A 21,768-nucleotide genomic window follows, 5' to 3' on the forward strand; every position below is an offset into this window, starting at 1 on the left:
TAATATGGAGCAAGTGAGGGAGGGGGGGTGCACGGTTAATGTGTACAATTAGCTAGTCGATGCTAACGCTAATTAGCATTTTTGTGGGATATTATCGTCAATATGTGCCGTGTTTTACTATAATATTTTGATTGAAATAAGTGAGCAATTTTGAGAAGGAAGAAGATTGAAAAATATGAAAAGTTAAGCTTAAATTAGAATAGCTTAAAATGTGGCATTGGAGTAAAAATGAAGTTTTTATGGCAAGAATGTGGCGTGTTTTTTGTTTTTTTTTGGTGGGAAAAGGGGGAAGCTACTTTTTTAGGATGATGGAAGTGGACTTTGTTTTTGGGGAGAGAACAATAAATAAAAAAAATGCATGTTGAAATACATCAAAATAAGAGCGGGCTTTGGAAATAAATAGAACGTTAAATCCCGCGGCAAAATTCCATAACAGTTGCTGGTGTTGGCTTTGCCTAAAAAAACAAAACAAAAAAAAAAAACAGATTAAAACTGAAAATTTCCTTAGAAGAAAGAAAAAATAGGATTAATAACTAAAAAAAATGACAGTACGAAACTACACGGGAATTAAAAGATGGATGCTGTCTGGCGGGGGAAAAGAAAATATTGTTTTTTAAAGAAAATGAAGCGGGTCAAAAGGTCGGTGTACATTTTTCACAGTGTGCCAGATAAATTACATCATGTGACACTTTTCCGCTGCACGGTACTCACTTGTGATTGGCTGGATTTGAAGACCAATAATGTGAATTGTGGTTGATGTCCCGTTTCACCCTAAAAAGTATTTTTCCTGGCATTTGCCGTTTCTTTGGTTTTGCGCCAAAAACGCAAAAAATAGTGAAAGAAAATTGACAAAAACCTTGAATGGAATGGACTTAACAGAGACTGTGAAGTGTACTACTCCCGTAGTCATCTGTTAAGAACATGTAGTATAATGCTAAAAAAAAAAAAAAAAACAATAAAATGGGAGAAATAAGAATATTAAAAATACACGCACAATAAAATTGGCTTATACACGTGCACCTGTCATTTTGGGGAATACATTTGTGTACCAAATGTTAACAGTGAGGCCCAAAAAATGCCTGAAAGCAAATTTGAGGATGTTGTCATTGACGAAGATAGACATCCAATCCATTTGTCTGTCCTTCCGGTTTTGATTGGACGTCTAACAGAGTGAACTTTAACCTGTAGCCTCCCTTTCCCATGGCGGTCTAGTTTTTTTCCCATCTTTCGCCGAGTCGGGGTTAGTACCGCGTAGTAGAAAAGCATCGAGAAGAGGGAGAGAATAGCTTAAAAATGGCCGCCGAGTGGGGGGCCCTGGCATGAGAAACCCACGTGGGGGTGCACGCTCGAGTGTCATTCACATTCACCCTGGAAAAAAATAAAAAATAAAAATAATAATCCCAACCAATCGCACTGGTCGCCGGGCGGATCGCCAGGTAGATCGCCGGGCGGGTCGCCGGGAAGATCGCCGGGTGGGTTGCCGGGCATATCGCCGGGTGGGTCGCCGGTCAGATCGCCGGGCGGGTCGCCGGGTAGATCGCCGGGCAGATCGTCGGGCAGATCGCCTGGAAGTCGTTGCGGTTCCCTTTGTGGCCTGCCGTACCACCACCCGTGTGGGGGCTTTTCAAGTTTTGTTTACATTTGGCGTCCGACATCGGCATGGCGACTTCCCGGGAAATTCCGCGTGCTAGCTAGCTGCCTAATGCTAGAAAAAGAGATCTCCACAGGGAACGAGATGCCCAGTTTGGGGTACCTTGTTCTGTAAGGTCCAGTCTTTGTTGGGATAGTTAAAAATGCTACTCCGAGATCGTAAAGATTAAAAAAATTGGGGTTGGGGGGGGAAGCTTATTCCATTTTTTTCCTCATTGTCGAGGATTTGTTGTCGTTTTGTTTGTCAAACATGGACGCCGTCGTAAAAAAACGGCCAGCGTGGTTTACCAACACGGAAGAAGAGATGTATTGATTCCAAAAAAAGTGGGCTGCTACATATGGGTGGTCCCGTATGGATCAGGAGGTTCAGAAAACAACGCCATGGAGGTTTTTGCACAGTGACAACAAGGCGAACCCAGTCGGGGGCTTATTTGTGAAATAGTCCGGCCCCCCCTATGTTGTTCCCCATGAGCCTACCTTACGCCTTGGTTGATTTTCTGGATCTACTTGCGGAGGAAGCGCAGCGCCAAGATGGCGGCGTCCAGCGGGCTGACGGGTTGGGCGTCGTGGCCCAGGCGGCGTACGGGTGGAAGGCTGTTGAAGTGGCGCTTGAGGAAGCGTTGGGCCCCGTGGAAGGGGTTGTTGGCCTCGTGGAACGGGTTCTTCTCTTCGGCCAGTAGGAGCTGCTGTCGCATGTAGTTTTCAAACTCGTACTGCGATGACTCTTCTGTCACTTTGGCCTTGATTGGAAAGAATTGAATTGTTAAATGGGATTAAAAGCGGAAAGTGGGCGGTCTAAAATTGCCAATTTGTAAAGATATCCCTTAGGGCAAACTTTTGGGGCCCAGGGGGGGCCATATTGACTTTAAAAATTGGACAGATGGGCAGGGTCAGGACATGAAAGGATACATATAAAAAAGTGCATCCGTCAACAGTACATATGAAATATAAACAGAAAAAAAGGATTTAAGTATTAACATACTCATCACTCATCATTAAAGTAAAAAGTATAGAGTACAAAGTAAAGTCAAAAGTATAAAGTACAAAGTCAAGTCAAAAGTATAAAGTACAAAGTCAAATCAAAAGTATAAAGTACAAAGTCAAGTCAAAAGTATAAAGTACAAAGTCAAGTTAAAATTATAAAGTACAAAGTCAAGTCAAAAGTATAAAGTACAAAGTCAAATCAAAAGTATAAAGTACAAAGTCAAGTCAAAAGTAGAAAGTACAAAGTCAAGTATAAAGTACAAAGTAAAGTAAAAAGTATTAAGTAAAAATTAAAGTAAGTATAAAGTACAAAGAAACGTAAAAATTCTTAAGTAAAACATATTAAGTACAAATTAAAGTTAAACGTATAAAGTACAAAGTAACGTCAAAAGTATAAAGTACAAAGTCAAGTCAAAAGGAATGTATTAAGAAATATTAAAATGTCATTTAAAAAAAGGGAGGGGCTAAAAAAACACCAAAAACAAATAACAGTGGACAGAGCTACTGCCACTGGCTTCCGCAAGATGGCGCCATCTTGGGCTTGCTTGGGAAAAAAAACTATTATTATTAAATTATTTGGAAAACGTTGGCGGGCCGGATTAAAAGCATAATGGGCCACATCTGGCCCGCGGGCAGTAGTTTGCCCATGTCTGCCTTAGGATGACAATATGATATTTGCCATTGCAATACAATTTCAAGTACAGTGGAACCTCGAAATACGAGCTTAATTCCTTCCAGGATTGAGCTTGTATGTCGATTTTTCTTGTAATAATCAGTATGTATGAATTGTTTTACCTCTTGTAGATGCTCCGGGTGGTTGACCTGATCGTCGATATCGGGCACCACCTGCAGTGGACCGCTTAACGATGAAACCGACTGCCTATGATGGAACAAAAGGGGGTGATCGTTAAAAGGGTGCATCATTTTCAGATTCTCGACCGCTACTCCATTTGAACCCTGTGGCTTTTAGAACAAAGCTTATTTATAGATTCATAGTCTTGAAAACAATCTCCATGAGCTTAAAATTGAAAATCAATAGCTCCATTCACTTCTTATATTTCGCTCCACAGACCATCTGTCTGTATTTTTGGGTCCAGTAAACAAATACACCAGAGGCTAGAGAATACCCCGCCCCCCCAAAAAATCATTTTTTTCCCATATATATACCAATTTGGTGCCATTACAGAAGAACCGGAACACTAACACTGGATGTTAGATGTCCCGTAATTTCTCGCATGTTAGCCGCCTCTGCGTACTTTAAAATTATTGAATTTTATAATTAATCTCGTATAAGCCGCCCTGATTCACAATTTTTAATTTCATAGGGAGTAAATTTGTGACCTGGCAGTTTTGTGCATGTCAAGTCTAATCTGTGCGCATATAAGCCGTACCCTTGATTTAGTTATAATTTTGTAGCGACAAATACGGCCTATATGTGAGTAAATACGGTAAATGATATTGCACTATGGTATTTTGTGTTTGTCAAGTCAAATTTGTGCGCATATAAGCCATACCCTTGATTAAGTCATCATTTTTTAGAGACAAATACGGCTTATATGTAAGTAAATACGGTAAACGACGTTGCGCTATGGCATTTTGTGCATGTCAAGTCTAATTTGTGCGGATATAAGCTGCACCTTTGATTAAATCATAATTTTTTAGCAACAAATACGGCCTATATGCGAGTAAATACGATAAATGATATTGCCCTATGGCGTTTTGTGCATGTTACATCAAATTTTCGCACATATAATCATCATTTTTAGCGACAAATGGGGCTTATACGTGAGTAAATACAGTAAATGATATTGCGCTATGGCATATAGTGCATGTTAAGTCTAATTTGTGCGCATATAAGCCGTACCCTTGATTCAATCATCATTTTTTTTGCAACAAATACGGCCTATACGCGAGTAAATACGGTAAAAGATATGCAAATTTAGCTACGGCTACTATGCTAGCGCCTCTTTGTCAAACGTCATCAAAAACCTTGCTTTGTGGCACTATGGAAAAACAATTTAAGGCTAACTATGTGTTGCTGGGATGTATTTAAAAAGGGTCGAAAAGAGCAGCTATGGGAGGGCTAAAAAATGACCAGGGTAGGCCACGGAAAATCGTAATTGGGCTTAACGCTTGGGGCAAACTTACCAAGACGCGATGATGTCACCGAGTGACTCCAGCACCTCGCTGGCCGTCAGCCTTTGCTGGGGATCGAGCACCAGCAGCTTTCGGATGAGACACACCGTGTTCTCGGAAACGCGGCCATCCCTGTGGTAGACATTTGTCATGTTAGACACATTTTCTTTGACAAAAAAAACATCAGCACACCTATGTATCTTTTTCAGAACTTGGAAATTTACTCCAAAAATGCACTCAATTAAGAAGGGAAGTCCGATTTTAAGTTTCCTAGAAACATTCGAGTACGACTGCAGACTTTAACCTGAAACCTGAAAATATACAAACTTTCTCGGTAGGCGTTTCTACCCAGAAGTACTCACTCTGGGATGGCGTACTCGGCGGCCTTGATTTTTCGGAAGAGCTCTTGAGGTATGCTGTCGTAGAAGGGGAACTGGCCATAGAGCATGGTGAAGAGAACCACACCCAATGCCCACATGTCGCTAGGTTTGCCACGATATGGACGACCTGAAAGCAATCAAAAAACAATATTTAAATCTCAGGGACAGTTATAAACTGGCATTTTGCATTTTACCAATTCTAACAGGTTCATTTGGTTCTATGGCCGTAAACATTTCAAAGGAAAATATACTATGAAGCTAATTTACGGGCAAAATGTATAACACAAAGCTTACCGTATTTTCACGACTATAAGGCGCACCGAATTATAAGGCGCACCCTCAATGAATGACATTTTTTCCATATATAAGGCACACTTTATTATAAGGCGCACTGTCTATTTTGGAGGAAATCTTAAGAGTTAAGTGCGCCTTATAGTGGTGAAAATACGGTAATTGCTATTGACTTCCAGGTATGAAGCACTCACTACACCACAGTCACCTCTAGAGCCAGCCATTGTTGATGATTTGGATTTTTGGTATAAAATCTTGCAGTGGGGGAGGAGTTATATGATGGAAGAGTTTGTAAAATAAGATGGCTGATCTGCATATTTAACAGTATTATTTCAGTTCAGGTTTTTGTGTTTTTTTAATATCCGACAGTGGTGGTTTTTCGTTTTTCATTTTTTCCATATATAAGGCGCACTGGATTATAAGGCGCACTGTCTATTTTGGAGAAAATTTAAGACTTTTAAGTGCGCCTTATAGTCGTGAAAATACAGTATATTATATATATTTTGTTCATAACAAATACAACTTTCAGCCTTATTATCATGGATAGTGTAATGATTAACTAGATGAGCAATGGTAAACAAACCAAGTCCATATTTTCCATACACACTAATACCCTGACATACAAGCAATTAGAGATAAGTGTAAAATTTTGGGCAAATATTTATCTTGAGACATGAGATAACTTTTTATATACGATATAATACAGCGGACGTGAGAGGCTGCTCATAAAAACATCATGGCCACTGTCTTTCTGGTCGTAACGCCTTCGTGTAATGTCTCTAAGAGCACTAGGCGGAGCGTTGGATGTTTTTCAGTGTTTTTTTTTCCTCGTTAGTCAGTGTGAAGGGCGGAGCTTGTTCGCTAATACGAGAGGAGTATATACTATTTCTCATTTGTGTGTTATCCTATTGTGAGGACATTTTTGTGCATCATTTTGGGAATATTTTGAAGGGAAGACAAAAGCAAACAACCCCTGATAGGTTGTCTAAAAGTCAGGATGGAGGCGGGGCTAATAGAGCCAACCCGGGAGAAGAAAGGTATCAAAATGTAAAATAAAATTAGAATTAAGTCTAGTGTAAGGTTAGATTAAACTTATTTTTTAGTGTTTTTGCATCATAATCCAAGTATATTTAAAAATTTTTGTTATGTTACAAGCACGTTGCCATGCAAAAACTGTATTGCTGAAATTTCCGGATTAATGCAAATCTGCTGAGTCATGCAATCAGTTGACACTTGTCACCAAGTCTACATTAACACACCAAGTCATGCAAAGACAGTAAGATCCACAGAAACTAACACGGAAGCAAACACAGATAAACAAACAGGCACAATAATAGGTTTTTTTTATTTTTTATAAAGGGAGTAGTTTCCCTGTAGTGAGTCATCAATGTGTGAGTCACTGACTGAAGCTTGCTTTTAATTGCACGCTAGTCACGTTATGTCGACACGCACTTTAAAATCCGGGGTTTATGTACAGTCCTAACAAGCCATCAATAACTACTTTCCGTTGTAAAGTACAGTCATAGTCCCGTTTGACAAAATTCCACTGTAAAGTGTGTTTAAAACACAAAAAAAATGAAATTATGTTGTCTCTCCACCTGTATTAGTCAGCTTTTAAATGTTATGCAACAGTTCTTAGTACAACTTTTCTTGCAACTCACCACTTAGCACGTCAGGGCTAATGTAGGCGGGGCTTCCTCGTTGGTCTTTGAGGAGATCGTCTTCACTCACCAAGTGTTTTCCTAAGCAGAAGTTGGTGATGGTGATTCGGTGTGTCCTGCAAAAGAACATGAGACATGTTAAAATGTGTAGATAGAAGAAAAAGCATTTGTTTAACAATTTGAGTGTTTAATTTACATTAAAAATCACAGGTTGGGGATGTCACAACTAGTTTAGACTGGATACAACATCCATTAAGCTACCTTAGGCCTGTATAGTGTCTATGACAGTTATAGAAAGGAATTTATGTTATAGATATTTCATTATTTATTTTACTTGTTGAATAGTTGAATGGCTTCCCGAATTTGTAATAAGAAAGATAACCCATTGTTATGACTGTATACTGAACGGGTGTAATTGTACATTATGTTTTGTGTTCTAAAGTGGTGCTATAATATATACGGATGTTGAATTGTATATTATGGGTTTTTGTTGTAATGCGGGGGTAGGGAAGGTTTAGAGTTAGGGTTTTTTGCTATTGACTTCCAGGTATGAAGCACTCACTACTTTACAGTCACCTCTAGAGCCAGCCATTGTTGATGTTTTGTATTTTTTGGTCTAAAATCTTGCAGTGGGGGAGGAGCTATATGATGGAAGATATTGTAAACTAAGATGGCTGATCTGCATATTTAACAGTATTGTTTCAGTTTAGGCGTTTGTGTTTTTTTTATATCCGACAGTGGTGGTTTTTCGTTTTAGGTTTTCTGTTTTTTCCATATATAAGGCGCACTGTATTATAAGGCGCACTGTCTATTTTGGAGAAAATTTAAGACTTAAACCCGCCTTATAGTGGTGAAAATACGGTAATTGCTATTGACTTCCAGGTATGATATACAGTCACCTTTGGAGCCAGCCATTGTTGATGTTTTGGATTTTTTTGTGTAAAATCTTGCAGTAGGGGAGGAGCTATATGATGGAAGTTTTTGTAAACTAAGATGGCTGATCTGCATATTTAACAGTATTGTTTCACTTCAGGCGTTTGTTTTTTTTTAAATATTTGACAATGGTGTTTTTTTTTCCATATATAAGGCGCACTGGATTATAAGGCGCACCCTCTATTTTAGAGAAAATTTAAGACTTTTAAGTGTGCCTTATAGTCGTGAAAAAACGGTACAAAAAAAAAAGCGAGAGGACATCGAAATCGGGGTGGAGGGACATCGAATCGGCCATGACGGGAAAAGTGAAAAAGGATATGACAAAGGGAGACAAATGGCTTGGACAATGGAGGCAGGAAAAGAGGGGAGAGGGAGGTGGGTAAATAAATGATGACAATGTTTGAGTATGTGTGTGTGAGAGAGTGTGTGTGTGTGTGTGTGTACATGCATTGGTGTGTGTGTGTGAGTCAGCTCTGAGCTATGAAGCCTTTGGCAAGCCTCCTTTGTCTCCGCCATGGAAGGACTGTTCCATGGACGCCACCCTCCCTCCCGACCGACCGACTAAAAGGCTTCCACTGTTTGATCATCGTTGGTTGCTACTGGGGTCAATGGGGTCTTGGGGTTGAGATTACACTTGTTGATATTTGCAGAAAGTGTTTTTTTTATGAATTGGACTAATTGGGATGAGGTTTTTTTTTTGGAGGAGTGGATGAGAATGTGTGAGGGGTTGTGATGGTGTGAAGAGGGGAAAGTGTGCATGTGGAGAGCAATTTGAGTTAGGTAGGGAGATTCGTAATTATATGTCATGGGTAGTGTTGTTTTTGAAATGTGTGTGATATTTTAGAATGTGTGCAATGTTTTAGAAGTATGGGCAATATTTTATAATTGTGTGCATAATTTTAGAATTGTGTGCAATGTTTTATAATTTTTGTGCAATATTTTAGAATCTGATATATTTTAGAATTCTGTGGAATATTTTAGAATTTTGTGCAATATTTAAGAATCTGGGTAATATTCTGAAAATCTGGTCAATATTTTAGAATTCTGTGCAATATTTTAGAATTATGTCTGATATTTTAGAATCTGTGCAATGTTTTAGAATTCTGTGCAATGTTTTAGAATTTTGTGCAATATTTTAGAATCTGTGCAATATTATAGAATTATGTGCAATATATAGAATTATGTGCCTATGTTTTAGAATTTGCGATATTTAAGAATGCTGTGCAATATTTAAGAATTTGTGTAATATTTAAGAATGTGTAATATTTTAGAATTCTGTGTAATATTTTAGAATTCTGTGTAATATTTTAAAATCTGTTTAAAATTTTAGAATCTGTGTACAATTTTAGAATCTGTGTAAAATTTTAGAATCTGTGTAAAATTTTAGAATCTGTGTAAAATTTTAGAATCTGCAATATTTTAGAATTCTGCACATTAAATAATTCTGTGCAATATTTTAGAATCTGCGTAATATTTTAGAATTCTAAGCAATATTTTAGAATTCTATGCAATATTTTTTAAAATTATGTGCAATATTTGAGATTTCTATGTAATATTTTAAAATTCTGTGCAATATTTTATAATCCGTGCAATATTTTCAAATTCTGTGCCTGCAGACGGAAGCACCGCCTCTATGCGAGCAGCTAACTAAACAGTTGAGTTACTCAAGCCGCAGACAGGAAGCGGGCCAATGAGTCGTCTTTCGATGACTGATCACACTGTCGGGATAAGAATGTGACCCGCTGCTGCTCGGGGGTGCCGTGTCGGCTGCTAGACATACTGGCCAAAAAAACAACAACAACAAAAGCTTATTTGGAAATCTTACCGTTTGTTGAGCACCATGTTTCCCAGTTTGAGGTCTCTGTGGACAATGTTCTTCTGTAGACAAAAAAGACATGCAGGTTCTCGGTACATGATCTGAACGTATTTGTATGAATATATAAAATAAAATAGAGATTTTATTGACCTTGTGTAGGGCTTCCACCACTCGCACGACATCGTAGAAGATAATAATGGCCTCACGCTCGCCCAGGCGCTTTTCCTTAATGACGTAGTGCTGCAAGTTGATGAGGTCGGCCGTCTTGTCGCTAAAGTCGTGCGCGCAAAGGCAGTCCAGAACCAGGCAGATGCGCTTCTTCATTTTGCGCACCTCCACGGCTTCCGGGTCGTCCGCCAGCACGTAAGCTCGGTCCTGCATAACAGCCAAAACAAACAGACTCAAGGATACCTGTCTCAGTACTCGAGTTTTGAACCTAAGACCTAATCAAGACGTATTAGTTCTACTAATACTTATTTTTATGTTGACCAGTTATTTATTTATTACTATTTATTGATTTTTTATTTTTCATGACTATATATTGAATGTCTTTTTGTTGTCGAGTCCAAAGACTCAGCGAGACACTTGGCGTGGACGACGGACGTTTTAAGTTCATTTCTATGGGATAAGTTCATTTGACTTACGAATAAATCAACATACGAGCTCAGTCCCGGAATGCAATAAGCTCATATCTTGAGGCACCACAGTACCTGGAAAAGGCCGTGATGGTGGACCACGCCATCTTGGTTATGCAGCAAAGACAGCAAGGAATATTCTGTATGCAGCAACATCTTCCCTTGCCGTTCCTCCTGCGTCTCGCCGGCAGATTCCACTCGCTCCTCTAGCGTCAAAATCTACAAAAAAAATGGAGAAATCATGAATGCCATAGGTTCAAACTGCGGGTGCAGCTTTGACAGTTGACTGCTAGTTGAAGATGATCCTTGGCCTTGACACTGAAACCTTTTCAAGCGTGGGATGACGGCTGGAGACAAACCGTTGCCCCGGGGAGGTCAACCGAGGCTTTTTGTGAAGGTGTCGGAATTTATAACATAAAAAAATGTAAAAAAATCCAGTACAGTTATAAGCTGAACTTTGACCAAATGACTTGAATAAGTCATTCAACTAATGTACCGTATTTTCACGACTATAAGGCGCACCTTCAATGAATGACATTTTTTCCATATATAAGGCGCACTGTATTATAAGGCGCACTGTCTATTTTGGAGAAAATTTAAGACTTTTAAGTGCGCCTTATAGTGGTGAAAATACGGTAATTGCTATTGACTTCCAGGTATGAAGTACTCACTACTTTACAGTCACCTCTAGAGCCAGCCATTGTTAATGTTTTGGATTTTTTTTTGTAAAAAATCTTGCAGTGGGGGAGGAGCTATATGATGGAAGATTTTGTAAACTAAGATGGCTGATCTGCATATTTAACAGTATTGTTTCAGTTCAGGCGTTTGTGTTTTTTTAATATCCGACACTGGTGTTTTTTTCGTTTTTGGTTTTCTGTTTTCCCCCATATATAAGGCGCACTGTATTATAAGGTGCACTGTATTATAAGGCGCACTGTATTATAAGGCGCACTGTATTATAAGGCGCACTGTCTATTTTGGAGAAAATTTAAGACTTTTAAGTGCGCCTTATAGTCGTGAAAATACGGTAGTCTGAGAAAAGCTGAGTAGCGTTTTTGTTAACTGTTCTGGCTTCCATTTACATCCCAGAAAAACTCTCATTTGAGGGTTTTTTTAAAAGCCACTTTGGGTGTAGTTTATGTACTTTTTATTTGAAGAAAGATTAGACAGAAAAATGCTAAGATTGGAGGAGTTTGAATGGGATGAATGGTTGATTTGTATGAATAGAATAGCATTTGAAAATGAGGCAATTGGGAGTTTTGGGATTTGTAGTTTTTTGGGAGAGGAATTTGTCAGCACCGAAGCGTCACTAAACGTTTGGAATGTCTAGAGCTAAGGTGTCAAACTCAAAGGTTAGTTTATGTGGCCTGTAAAATAAAGTTTTCATATTTTCCGATGATAGTCGTTTTCTGTTTTGCCTTCATTTGTATTCCTTTCATTTCTAAGATATTGCACAAGCTAAGATATAGCACATTGTGCAATAAGAATGTGTAATGTCTTAGATTGGGTAATGTTTTTGAAGTTACCTTGCCAGGTTGTGACTTTTTATATTTTTATATAACTTATGGGTTTTTTTTTACTGGGAAATGTATTTCGTTATTTTGATTTGATTGTAAAATACATGAATGAATATGCATTTAACATTTTAAATTAGCTTTAGCTTTTTTAAAAACATTAAATAGACAAATAAAATTATTTGAAAAATAAGTATAATCTTAACAGTTTTATCCTTTAATATAAAAAAATATTTATTTGTCATTACAAACTAAAATTAAAAAAAAAACTATATCTACAGCTTTTCCCCTTCAAATATAAATATCAAACTAAAAAAATATTAAAATAAAATAATCATATCAAAATAAAAAATATTTTGTTTTTATCCTACAAAAAAAGGAATCTAAAAATATACCAATTAAAAACAACAAAAACAACAAAAAAATCAGATATTAAAAAGCCCCAAAAAGTCGTTTTGACAATATTCAGGCTAACAAAGTGGCAAAATCAACTACCAAAAAAACTGCTGATTCATCTGTCAATAAATGATAATAATAAAAAATTTATAGACGCAGTTGTGAAACAAAAACAAACCCCCCAAGAAATTATTTCGGATTTGACATGATACGATTCCACGCATGGGGAAGGGGGAGGAGCTTGCAAGTCCAAAACAATATTTTTTTTATGAAAAAAGGTGAAAAGTTCACGTGCCCACCAATAGACACTTGACCTGAAAGTTAGACCTCACTTACTTTAAGCTGGTAGAAATCATCAGTGCCATCTTTCCTGGCCAGACATTGCGCAATGCTGGGTACGGGTGAGTTGCCCAGACGAGACCCTGCAAAAAACACATCCACAAAATAAATAAATAAATGGAAACAAGAGCAGCTGCGTGACCAAAAGGCAGGGAACGTACTGGCTGGCGTGTGTGTGTGTGTGTGTGTGTGTACTCATTAAAAAAAAAACACACACATACACACATGGCCATTAACACCCCCGGCGCAATGTTTAGTTTGGCGCTTTTGCAGATGGCTCGTAGAGTAAACGAGATGTGTCAGGCGGGCCTCGGGACTGCGAAGTAAGTGCATCTTCCATAAGCTTGTGTCAATGGCCATCAGCTAAATTCTTTGCGTCGTTGTCTCAGGAGTACACACACACAAACGCACATCACACAAAAAACACAAAAAACAAAAAACACAAAAAAAACACGAAAAAAACACAAAAAACACGAAAAAACACCCAAAAACACAAAGAAACACAAAAAAACATCTTCCATAAGCTTGTGTCAATGGCCATCAGCTAAATTCCTTGCATCGTTGTCTCAGGCGTACACACACACACAAAAACACACAAAAAACACGAAAAAACACCCAAAAACACAAAAAACACAAAAAAACACGAAAAACACAAAAACACCCACAAAAATCACAAAAAAACACAAAACCCCCCACAAAAAAACTAAAAACAAAAAAAACACAAAAAGCAAAAACACAAAAGCACACAAAACCTCCCACAAAAAAACACGAAAAAAAATAAACACATGAAAACACACAAAAACACATGCAGACACATGCGATGTTTTGATTATTTCAGACAAGCATATTTCGGACACAATAACAAATGTGTTGTTGTCTTCCAACCAAAGTCTGGCACGAAGATACACCCTCTAAAATAGACCAAAACTTTCAAAAAAAGTGCACGAAGAATGTTTTAGATTTACGGCGATGAAAACAAAAGTTGTAGTATTCATTGAGAAGTGAAAATAACTATGGAAACTACAAGGATATCAAAACAAAATAGTTTCACGACACTAAGTAGTAATTCTAACGGCTATACACATTAAACATGTAAATTTAGGGTGTTCCAAGTCACAATTTTATTGCCGATGACTTTTCCACCCCTATAAACCATTCATATTCGGATTATTTTGGTAATTATTTAAACCATGGAACATTACATTAGCTTATGTTTAACTTTACATGCAGTAGTAAATGCTCATTTAGCTTACTGATGCTACATGCTAACGGCAAATGAGTTTTTTCGCATCAAATGACTTCACTTTTCTATTTTTAGCAGAGGCTGAAATAAACAGAAAATAAATTTATCTCAAGGCCCTATTAAATGACCTGATCGAATTACCGTATTTTCTCGCATATAAGCCGTATTTGTCACAAAAAAACAAAAAAAATCATCAAAAATGGTAAAATTCAATGATTTTAAGGCAATTTTAAGGGTACGGATTATACGAGGGAAATTGTAAAATTCTACGGTTTTAAGGCAATTTTAAAATGGAGGCTTATATGCGAGAAATTGTCAAATTCAGCGATTTTAAGGCAATTTTAAGGGTGCGGCTTATACGCAAATCCGGCTTATATGCGAGAAAATACTACTACACAACACCAATTACAAAAAAAACATTTAAAAAGCCACCAGTCCATACTAAAAACTGAAAAATCCTTAATTTAAAAAAAAAAAAAATCTAAAGTATGTATGATGAAAACAGGTTGTGTTTTCCAACTGTGTCCACTCAAGTGGACTTCCTTACCCAGGATGAAGGGTCCGGCTCGCTTGGCATTGCTGCCAGATATCCCGGGACACTGCAGCTTGCCGGCCCTGCCCGATGTCTCTCCGGACCCTCTCTCCGACGCACGCCGCTTGGACATACTGGAGCTCTGTGGGGGAGGGGGGGAAAAAATCATAAATATATTTATTTGGACCAGAGGTGGTTGATAGGCAGGATTCTGTAAGTGTCTGCACCCCGTCTGCATCGTAAAATTCATGATTGGTTCATTTTTAGTGGTTTATGGTTCTTTTTTTAAGGAATTTGGAATCTTACTCTATCACGGGAGTACAAAAATATATTTTTAGTACAGCAGATTTACAAAAAATAGTTGCAAAAATATTTGTCTATGCCATTTTCCCACCAAAAAAAAAAAGTGTACGATGAAAATAGTCACAAAAATAAAACAAAAAACCTGATTGACCGCCTCTGATCGATTATGCTTACTATGATACCTTTATAAAAAAAATCTAAATCCCATTAGGGTGTTGATAGGCAGGATTCTGTAAGTGTCTGCGCCCCGTCTGTGTCGCAAAATTCATGAAATGTTCTTTCAATTAGTTTATTTTTAGTGGTTTATGTTTTTTTTTTAGGAATTTGGAATCTTACTCAATCACGGGAGTACAAAAATATATTTTTAGTATTGCACATTTACAAAAAAAGTTACAAAAACATTTGTCTATGTCATTCTACGCGATTTTTCCACCAAAAAAAAAGCATACCATGAAAATAGTCACAAAAATAAAACAAAAAAACCTGATAGACCGCTCCCGGTCGATTATGCTTACTATCTTACCTCTATAAAAAAAAAAATCAAAATCCCATTAGGATGAATGCTTACATGGAATTCTCCCAAAAAAAAAAAAAAACATTGTGCAAGCTTAGGTGAAAACGGCATGACGCCATGAAGGTAAAACATGGGTCAACTCCTCCCGACCCATTTAAAATGTCCCTCCCACACGTTTACCGACACCCCAACGCCAACGTGAGACCCATTACGACTATGTTCACAAGAACGGCCGCAGGTGTCGAGGATGACGCCCTAGCTGACAAAAAAAATCCTGACAAAAAGAAAAAAATCCAGAAAAACAAACCCACATTCAACAAGCCTCGTTTTTTTCTCCCAAAAAAACAGTATCTGACTTGATCCTTTCCACTCTTAATCTTCGTTTTTTGATCCGAATATCTAGCGGCTTATCGGCGGTCCTCCCCGTCACGCGACCCACGTGCCGTAAATCCAGCAAAAAAAAAAAAAAAAAAAAAACAGCAGTGAGTTTTTAATGGGCGAGAACGAGCAACGATGACTCATCGCTTTCGACTTGGACGGAGATGCGTGTTTTAAATGTTCAGGTGATGACACGGTCATAAAAGACGACCGTATGTGCCCTCGAGGTTGTGAGGCGGGTGTTAAAGCAGTTGTGGATGGTTTCGGGTGGTTAAAAAAAGGGAACTTGGGTTTTTGAGCGTATGGGAATTAAGTGTGTAATGAGTAAGAGGAAAAGTGAAGTTCCGCATATAACCAGCAGTGGTGTTTGGATTCAGGTTTGCTATCTGTTGCTAATAAAGGACATTTGTTTAAGGGGCGATACTGTTACTCTTATTCTTTTTTACAATTGCCTTTACTAAATGTCATTATTACATTATTATTTTATTATTTTCAATTTTGCAGGTCTAAATAGGCAATTCCAATGACATTTATGTATATTTACAGCTGTTTGTATAAGGATGAACAGATGTAGAGTACATTTTTTTTGTATTGCCGCATTTTTCGGACTATAAGTCGCATCATTTTTTATTTAATTGGGGAGGGCCTGGGATTTATACTCTAATTTGACTTAACATATTTTCTCAAATATAAGCCGCACTGTTAAAATTGCCTTAAAATGGCTGAATTTTACAATTTATCTTGTCAGTTCATACTTCCAGGTATGAAGCACTCACTCACTACTTTACAGTCACCTCTAGAGCCAGCCATCGTTGATGTTTTGGATTTTTTTTTGTAAAAAATCTTGCAGTGGGGGAGGAGCTATATGATGGAAGATTTTGTAAACTAAGATGGCTGATCTGCATATTTAACAGTATTGTTTCAGTTCAGGCATTTGTGTTTTTTTCTAATATCCGACAGTGGTGCTTTTTTGTTTTTGTTTTTTTTCCATATATAAGGCGCACTGGATTATAAGGCGCACTGTCTATTTTGGAGAAAATGTAAGACTTTTAAGTGCGCCTTATAGTGGTGAAAATACGGTTTTTGGCTAAGCGTTTAGATAAAACTGGGATTCAGTATGTATTAATTCAAGACAGATTTGTATCCATTATGGCTACATCTGGAACATATATATACATATATATATTCTTCGCATCACCACAAATGAAGATTGACTGTACATACCCAGTCATAACTAAACTACTTTAAATTCAATGGACAGACACCAATGACTCACCCTAGCAGAATTTGACTGTAATATAAAGCAGATTCAACAGCATGCCGAGAATGTGGGAAGTCAAACTCGTTGGGTTTCTACTCTTGAGTGTTTTCAACCGACGGGTCGGTACGCCACTCGCCAGTTGGCACCTTGGGCCGCTAGCGGAGACGACGACAGTTGTCCGTGGCGGCCATTTCTCACTTCCGTCAGGCTTTTTTTTTTTTTGTATGTTGGCAATTCCAGACAGCGCAAACGAGTCATTGTCATGTCTCTCGCCCATCTGTCTCCGTCCCTACGAGTCATCGCCTGGGAGAATCTTGATTTCTGACAGACGGACTGAGCCGGACGGTGTAAGCCGCCCCGTGACGCCAAGTCATGCAAAAATTATGTTTGAGAAAGATAGTCGATTTGTATTTTAATTTGTCGACTTACTCTGAAAGATTTGTCAATTATACATCAAAAATCGTATATTTAGTCGCCAATTTTACGCCATATGCTCTTGACTGATCCAGAGTCGGTTCTGCTAACGAATAAGCATGCTAATTTTTGCCTCTTAACATTTTGATAGCACATTTAGATGAAAAAAATAAATACTACATTTTGAATTACTACAACAGGAAGGTTGTCTTTCTGCCTAGACCAACGAAAAATTAGAGGGTACATTGACTATGACCCATTTTTTATGACTAAAACTATATGCATTAGTGTTGGGTTACCTAAGGGCAAAATATTGTATTTTGGGAGCATAATTTATAAACCTGGCGGGTTGAAAAATTATTTTAAAGTCTATTGTTGTGAATGCTATCCAAATAGTGGACATTTTTGGTGACTCATTTTTATACCTGTGAACTTACACGTTTTTCCTGTTTTTTTATAAGTTTTTTTTTTATCATTACAGATTTCATATGCCGTGTCACAACTTTTAAGTCTATTTTTTTTGTAAAGGCGACCTTGTTTCAGCCATTTTGGCACTAATCCGGATCATCTCGGTGACTTTAGTAGACGAAAATGTGTTCATTGAGTGCTAATATTGTTTTAAGCATCATATGAGCACATTTTTCACTACATAAATATAGCGTGTCAGCAAGCAATGTACCCAAACAGTCAAACTATCTGCGACATCTACAAAATCTTGAATTTAGTGCATACTGATTGGGCAATTCATCCATTTTGGAGAAAATGCATGTAAATATGTGCCTTGTTGCATTTCTATATTTTTCTTTAATTGCTTAATAAGGGGAATTGCAATCATTAATATGGAAAGCAATTGTCTGAGGTTGACTGTTATGCATTTTAATCCGTAAAAAACAACAACAAATCTCAAACTTAGTAACCAAAACCCATTAAAGTACTCCATTTTCCTGCGATCCCGAACAACAAGCTTTTCCATAAAAAAACGCGGGTCAGCGCACAACAAACTTGAGCCATATTATCATCATCCGTCAACCTTGAAGCAATGTAAATGATTCACTGGGAGGAGCCATCATCACGCAACGAGCCATGGCTACCTGAAGGCAACAAACATGGCCGCTAAACACCAGACAACCCCCTTTCCTGAGACATATATAAAATAATAAAAGAAAATACGCAAAAGGTCAGCGGCGCCGCCGACCTAGATGACGTCGTCGTCCCGGTGACTTTTTTTCTTCGCGAACCAGTCTTGGAGACCGAAAAGTGGGCGATAGATGCGCGGAAATAGCGTGAGGGGGTGAGGCGCGATTTTTTTGGTGCCCACGGGACAAGACGGCGCCCTTAAATAGAAAGTGAATCAAACACAAATGGCGTCCTGGCTAGATTCGCCTACAGGACTTTTTGGCACGGGAACATATTGGTCTCAAAAACATTAAATACATGATTAAAGCATATTATAATACATATATAATTATATTATTATAATACATATTATAATGAGACTAGATAACTCATGTGGAATTAAAAGTAGATTTTGATTGGCAATAAAAACAAGTTTTTTTGTGTTAGAAGTCAACTTATACAAAGCCTAAATTAAAACTGATAGATTTTAATGTCTAAATCCAATTTTTTTGGTATTTAGGTATGATATTCAGCTCAATGTAAAGCTGACATATTTTGGTATTTTGGTTGCAAACAAAAAAAATAAAAACAACTGTTTTGTGTTATTAGTAGGCAACTTAAACAAAGCTTAAATTAAAACTGATAGATTTTAATGTCTAAATCCAATTTTTAGCTATTTATGTATGATATTGAGCTCAATTTAAAGCCAACATATTTTAGTATTTTGGTTGCAAACAAAAAAAATTACAATACGAGGTATATTTCGACAAACAAGGCCCATAATAAAGATGACCGATATGGTCACTTATTTCAAAATAAAAGATAAACAGATAATTTATTTTGACGTCTATGAATGAAATCCAAAAAAAAAAACCTATCCTGAATAAAACCTGAAAAAAGTCAGTTACCTGTGCCTGTCATTACTCACTCAGGGCGCCACCATCTTACCTAGACTCCTACAGACACACTTCCTGGTTGTACTGGTCACATGACTTCCCTTTTGAATTTGTCTATGTGTAAGCAACACTCTAGATTCAAACAGTATCTCAGAAATACCATGTTTGATGATTTTTCTTAAGATTTTCCCTTCAAAATAACACATTTGTACTACCTATTAAAACTATGAATATGGAGGTGAAATGTATGTAAAATGCTAATGTTAGCCGCGTCGCATCATTTTTTTTATTTGCAGGTTGTCTCGCGTGAAAGCAGCTAAAAATAACAATTCCATTCGGAGTTTCGCGTTTCCTGCCGTGTTTATACGGTATTGCTTTCCCATTGGTTAAAATTAGCCTGACCATGATTTATAAAAGCCTAATCTGCAGTTATGGCTAAATTTAAAACAGTGTTACCCAACTAATGTGTAGTAGGAAATTACAAATAAATCATACATTGTAATAATACAAGAGAGAAACATCAATATTAAGAGATTAAAATGGAACTATTACAATGTTAAAATTGAAATATATTGTTCTCTAACAAGATTCAAATTGTAATATTATGAGATTATTATTTTTTTTAACGTAAAGTAAACAGGGCTTCAACTTTAGTCGAGGTTAAAAGTCTGTTTAGGCACAAAATGGCTTCTCGAGTAACGCTAGTTGCTTGAGGTAATATTGGGAGGAATAAAAGTCATAATATTACGATATCAAAGGCATTTTCCGGTTGTTTGGTTTCAGTTGCTTCAATTTTTGTATCAGTGAGGAAAAATTTTAACATATTTTTGGGAGAAAAAGTCCAAAATTAAAATAAAATTAATTATTTTAACATCAGTCGAAATGACTGTTTGCAGACATCAATTTTTGTATGAAAAAATCTAATTTTGTATTAACTTGGGGCAATTACTTAATTCCTGTTAATAAAACTAGGATTGGAACAACTTTATAATGTTAATATAGAAGATCATCAGCTATTTTGATATTTTTAATAATGCAAAAAGTGGTTCAAAACACTGATTTAAAGAACACCTGCACCAGCCTAAATTGCCAAAAGGTAATTAGTATTTAATCCATACTCAAATATACTTGTACTTAATTGTAATGTTAATGATTTATATACTGAAAAAAACATATTTTGTGGGCAGAGGTGATAAACAGAAGAATTCAGTTTAAGTGTAATTAGCTAATTATTTTGAGGTTTTCAGAACTCGTTTGTCTTGAGTACATTTTTGCGATACTTTGATTACTGTACGTGCCTTGGCTTACTAATTAATATCTATGTCTAAAAATAACTATACTTTATATAAATTCGTTTTTATGGGTCAAGAAAATAGTCTTGGTGCACCTTTTCAAGTCCTTTTAAACATTAAAACAAACACTTAACATGAAACATGTCAGGTTTCCTTACGTTATGTTATATACATTTTTGTAATGCAAAAATGACGTTATAAATAAAGTTTTAATGGATTTAAAGTTGACATTCCCGAATTGGAAGCTAAACCGGTAACAGAGAAACACACAAAGAGGGCACGCTACACTACCAAGTTTTTGGTGTTCATAACTTTATAGCCGTTATTAGAGAATGATAGCATATCGAGCGAGGTTATTTCGATTTTAAAGACTTGTAAAATGTTTGTTGACGCGCGTCCAGTCAGTCAGAGAGTGAGAGAGTCCATTTAATCAAAGTAGGAACCACATACAGCTGGTTAGCCCGAAGCTAACTCGCTAGCTTACCTCGAGCCGAAACCGCCGGGTTAGATCAAGTCTCGCGTCGTCCTGCGCCCTTACAACGTCGACAATTCTCCGGTTGGTCGGCTTCTCTGCTTGTCGACGGCTCCGGACGAACCGTCGCGGGTCGTCTGGTGTTTTTTCGCCTCCTTTTTGTGACCAAAAAAGGAGCAATTAAGGAAGAAAAGCCCGCTCTCTCCTCGCTGATCGCATCTTTCCACAGCGACAGCGCCACCTGACAACGGATGTGACGCACGTTCTATTCGACAAGATTGACAGCACGTTCGGCCAATCAGAAACGAGTGGCTGGTCGATGATGACATTTTTTTCTATTTGCGTAATGGAACAGGATGGGATTACATCATTGTGTAAAACGATTACAAACCTTGGGCTTGTTTCTAATGTCTGGACAAGAAACAATGCTTCATACTAAAAAAAAATCGCGTTTAAATGTTCACGCTATGAACAAATACACATTGCATTCCACTCACTTTAACTTAGTGAGTCAGTTTTTGCACGACAGTGACTGGCAGTCACGATGGAAAATAAAGCCCCTTAAATCCAAATTCCGTTTGCACACCACAATAAAAGGCCAGTCAAAATGGC

At 37.4% G+C, this 21,768-nt stretch overlaps 1 protein-coding gene across 1 annotated transcript; it reads right to left on the minus strand.

The window, feature by feature from the left end:
• Positions 1 to 278: 278 nt before the first annotated feature.
• On the minus strand, positions 279 to 21,396 carry stk40 (serine/threonine kinase 40). The gene is made up of 11 exons (XM_077721650.1): positions 21,169 to 21,396; positions 14,526 to 14,652; positions 12,733 to 12,818; positions 10,562 to 10,705; positions 10,002 to 10,226; positions 9,861 to 9,913; positions 7,103 to 7,218; positions 5,133 to 5,277; positions 4,783 to 4,902; positions 3,430 to 3,514; positions 279 to 2,390 (listed from the first exon to the last, which is right to left on the minus strand). Exons 2-11 carry the CDS (start codon positions 14,641 to 14,643, stop codon positions 2,154 to 2,156), a joined length of 1,329 nt encoding a protein of 442 aa, XP_077577776.1. The 5' UTR covers positions 14,644 to 14,652; positions 21,169 to 21,396; the 3' UTR covers positions 279 to 2,153.
• Between the last annotated feature and the right edge of the window lie 372 nt (positions 21,397 to 21,768).

The sequence above is a fragment of the Stigmatopora nigra genome, chromosome 7 (genome assembly GCF_051989575.1).
Source record: "Stigmatopora nigra isolate UIUO_SnigA chromosome 7, RoL_Snig_1.1, whole genome shotgun sequence".
In the NCBI taxonomy this organism is placed as follows: domain Eukaryota; kingdom Metazoa; phylum Chordata; class Actinopteri; order Syngnathiformes; family Syngnathidae; genus Stigmatopora; species Stigmatopora nigra.

Excerpts from the sequence above, each read along its gene's own strand:
- stk40 (XM_077721650.1), bottom strand. The coding sequence starts at position 14,643 with ATGTCCAAGCGGCGTGCGTCGGAGAGAGGGTCCGGAGAGACATCGGGC. Across the intron at positions 12,819-14,525 it reads AGCCGGACCCTTCATCCTGG|GGTCTCGTCTGGGCAACTCA; the intron begins GTAAGGAAGTCC and ends TGTTTTTTGCAG. Across the intron at positions 5,278-7,102 it reads TAGCCCTGACGTGCTAAGTG|GTCGTCCATATCGTGGCAAA; the intron begins GTGAGTTGCAAG and ends GATTGCTTTCAG.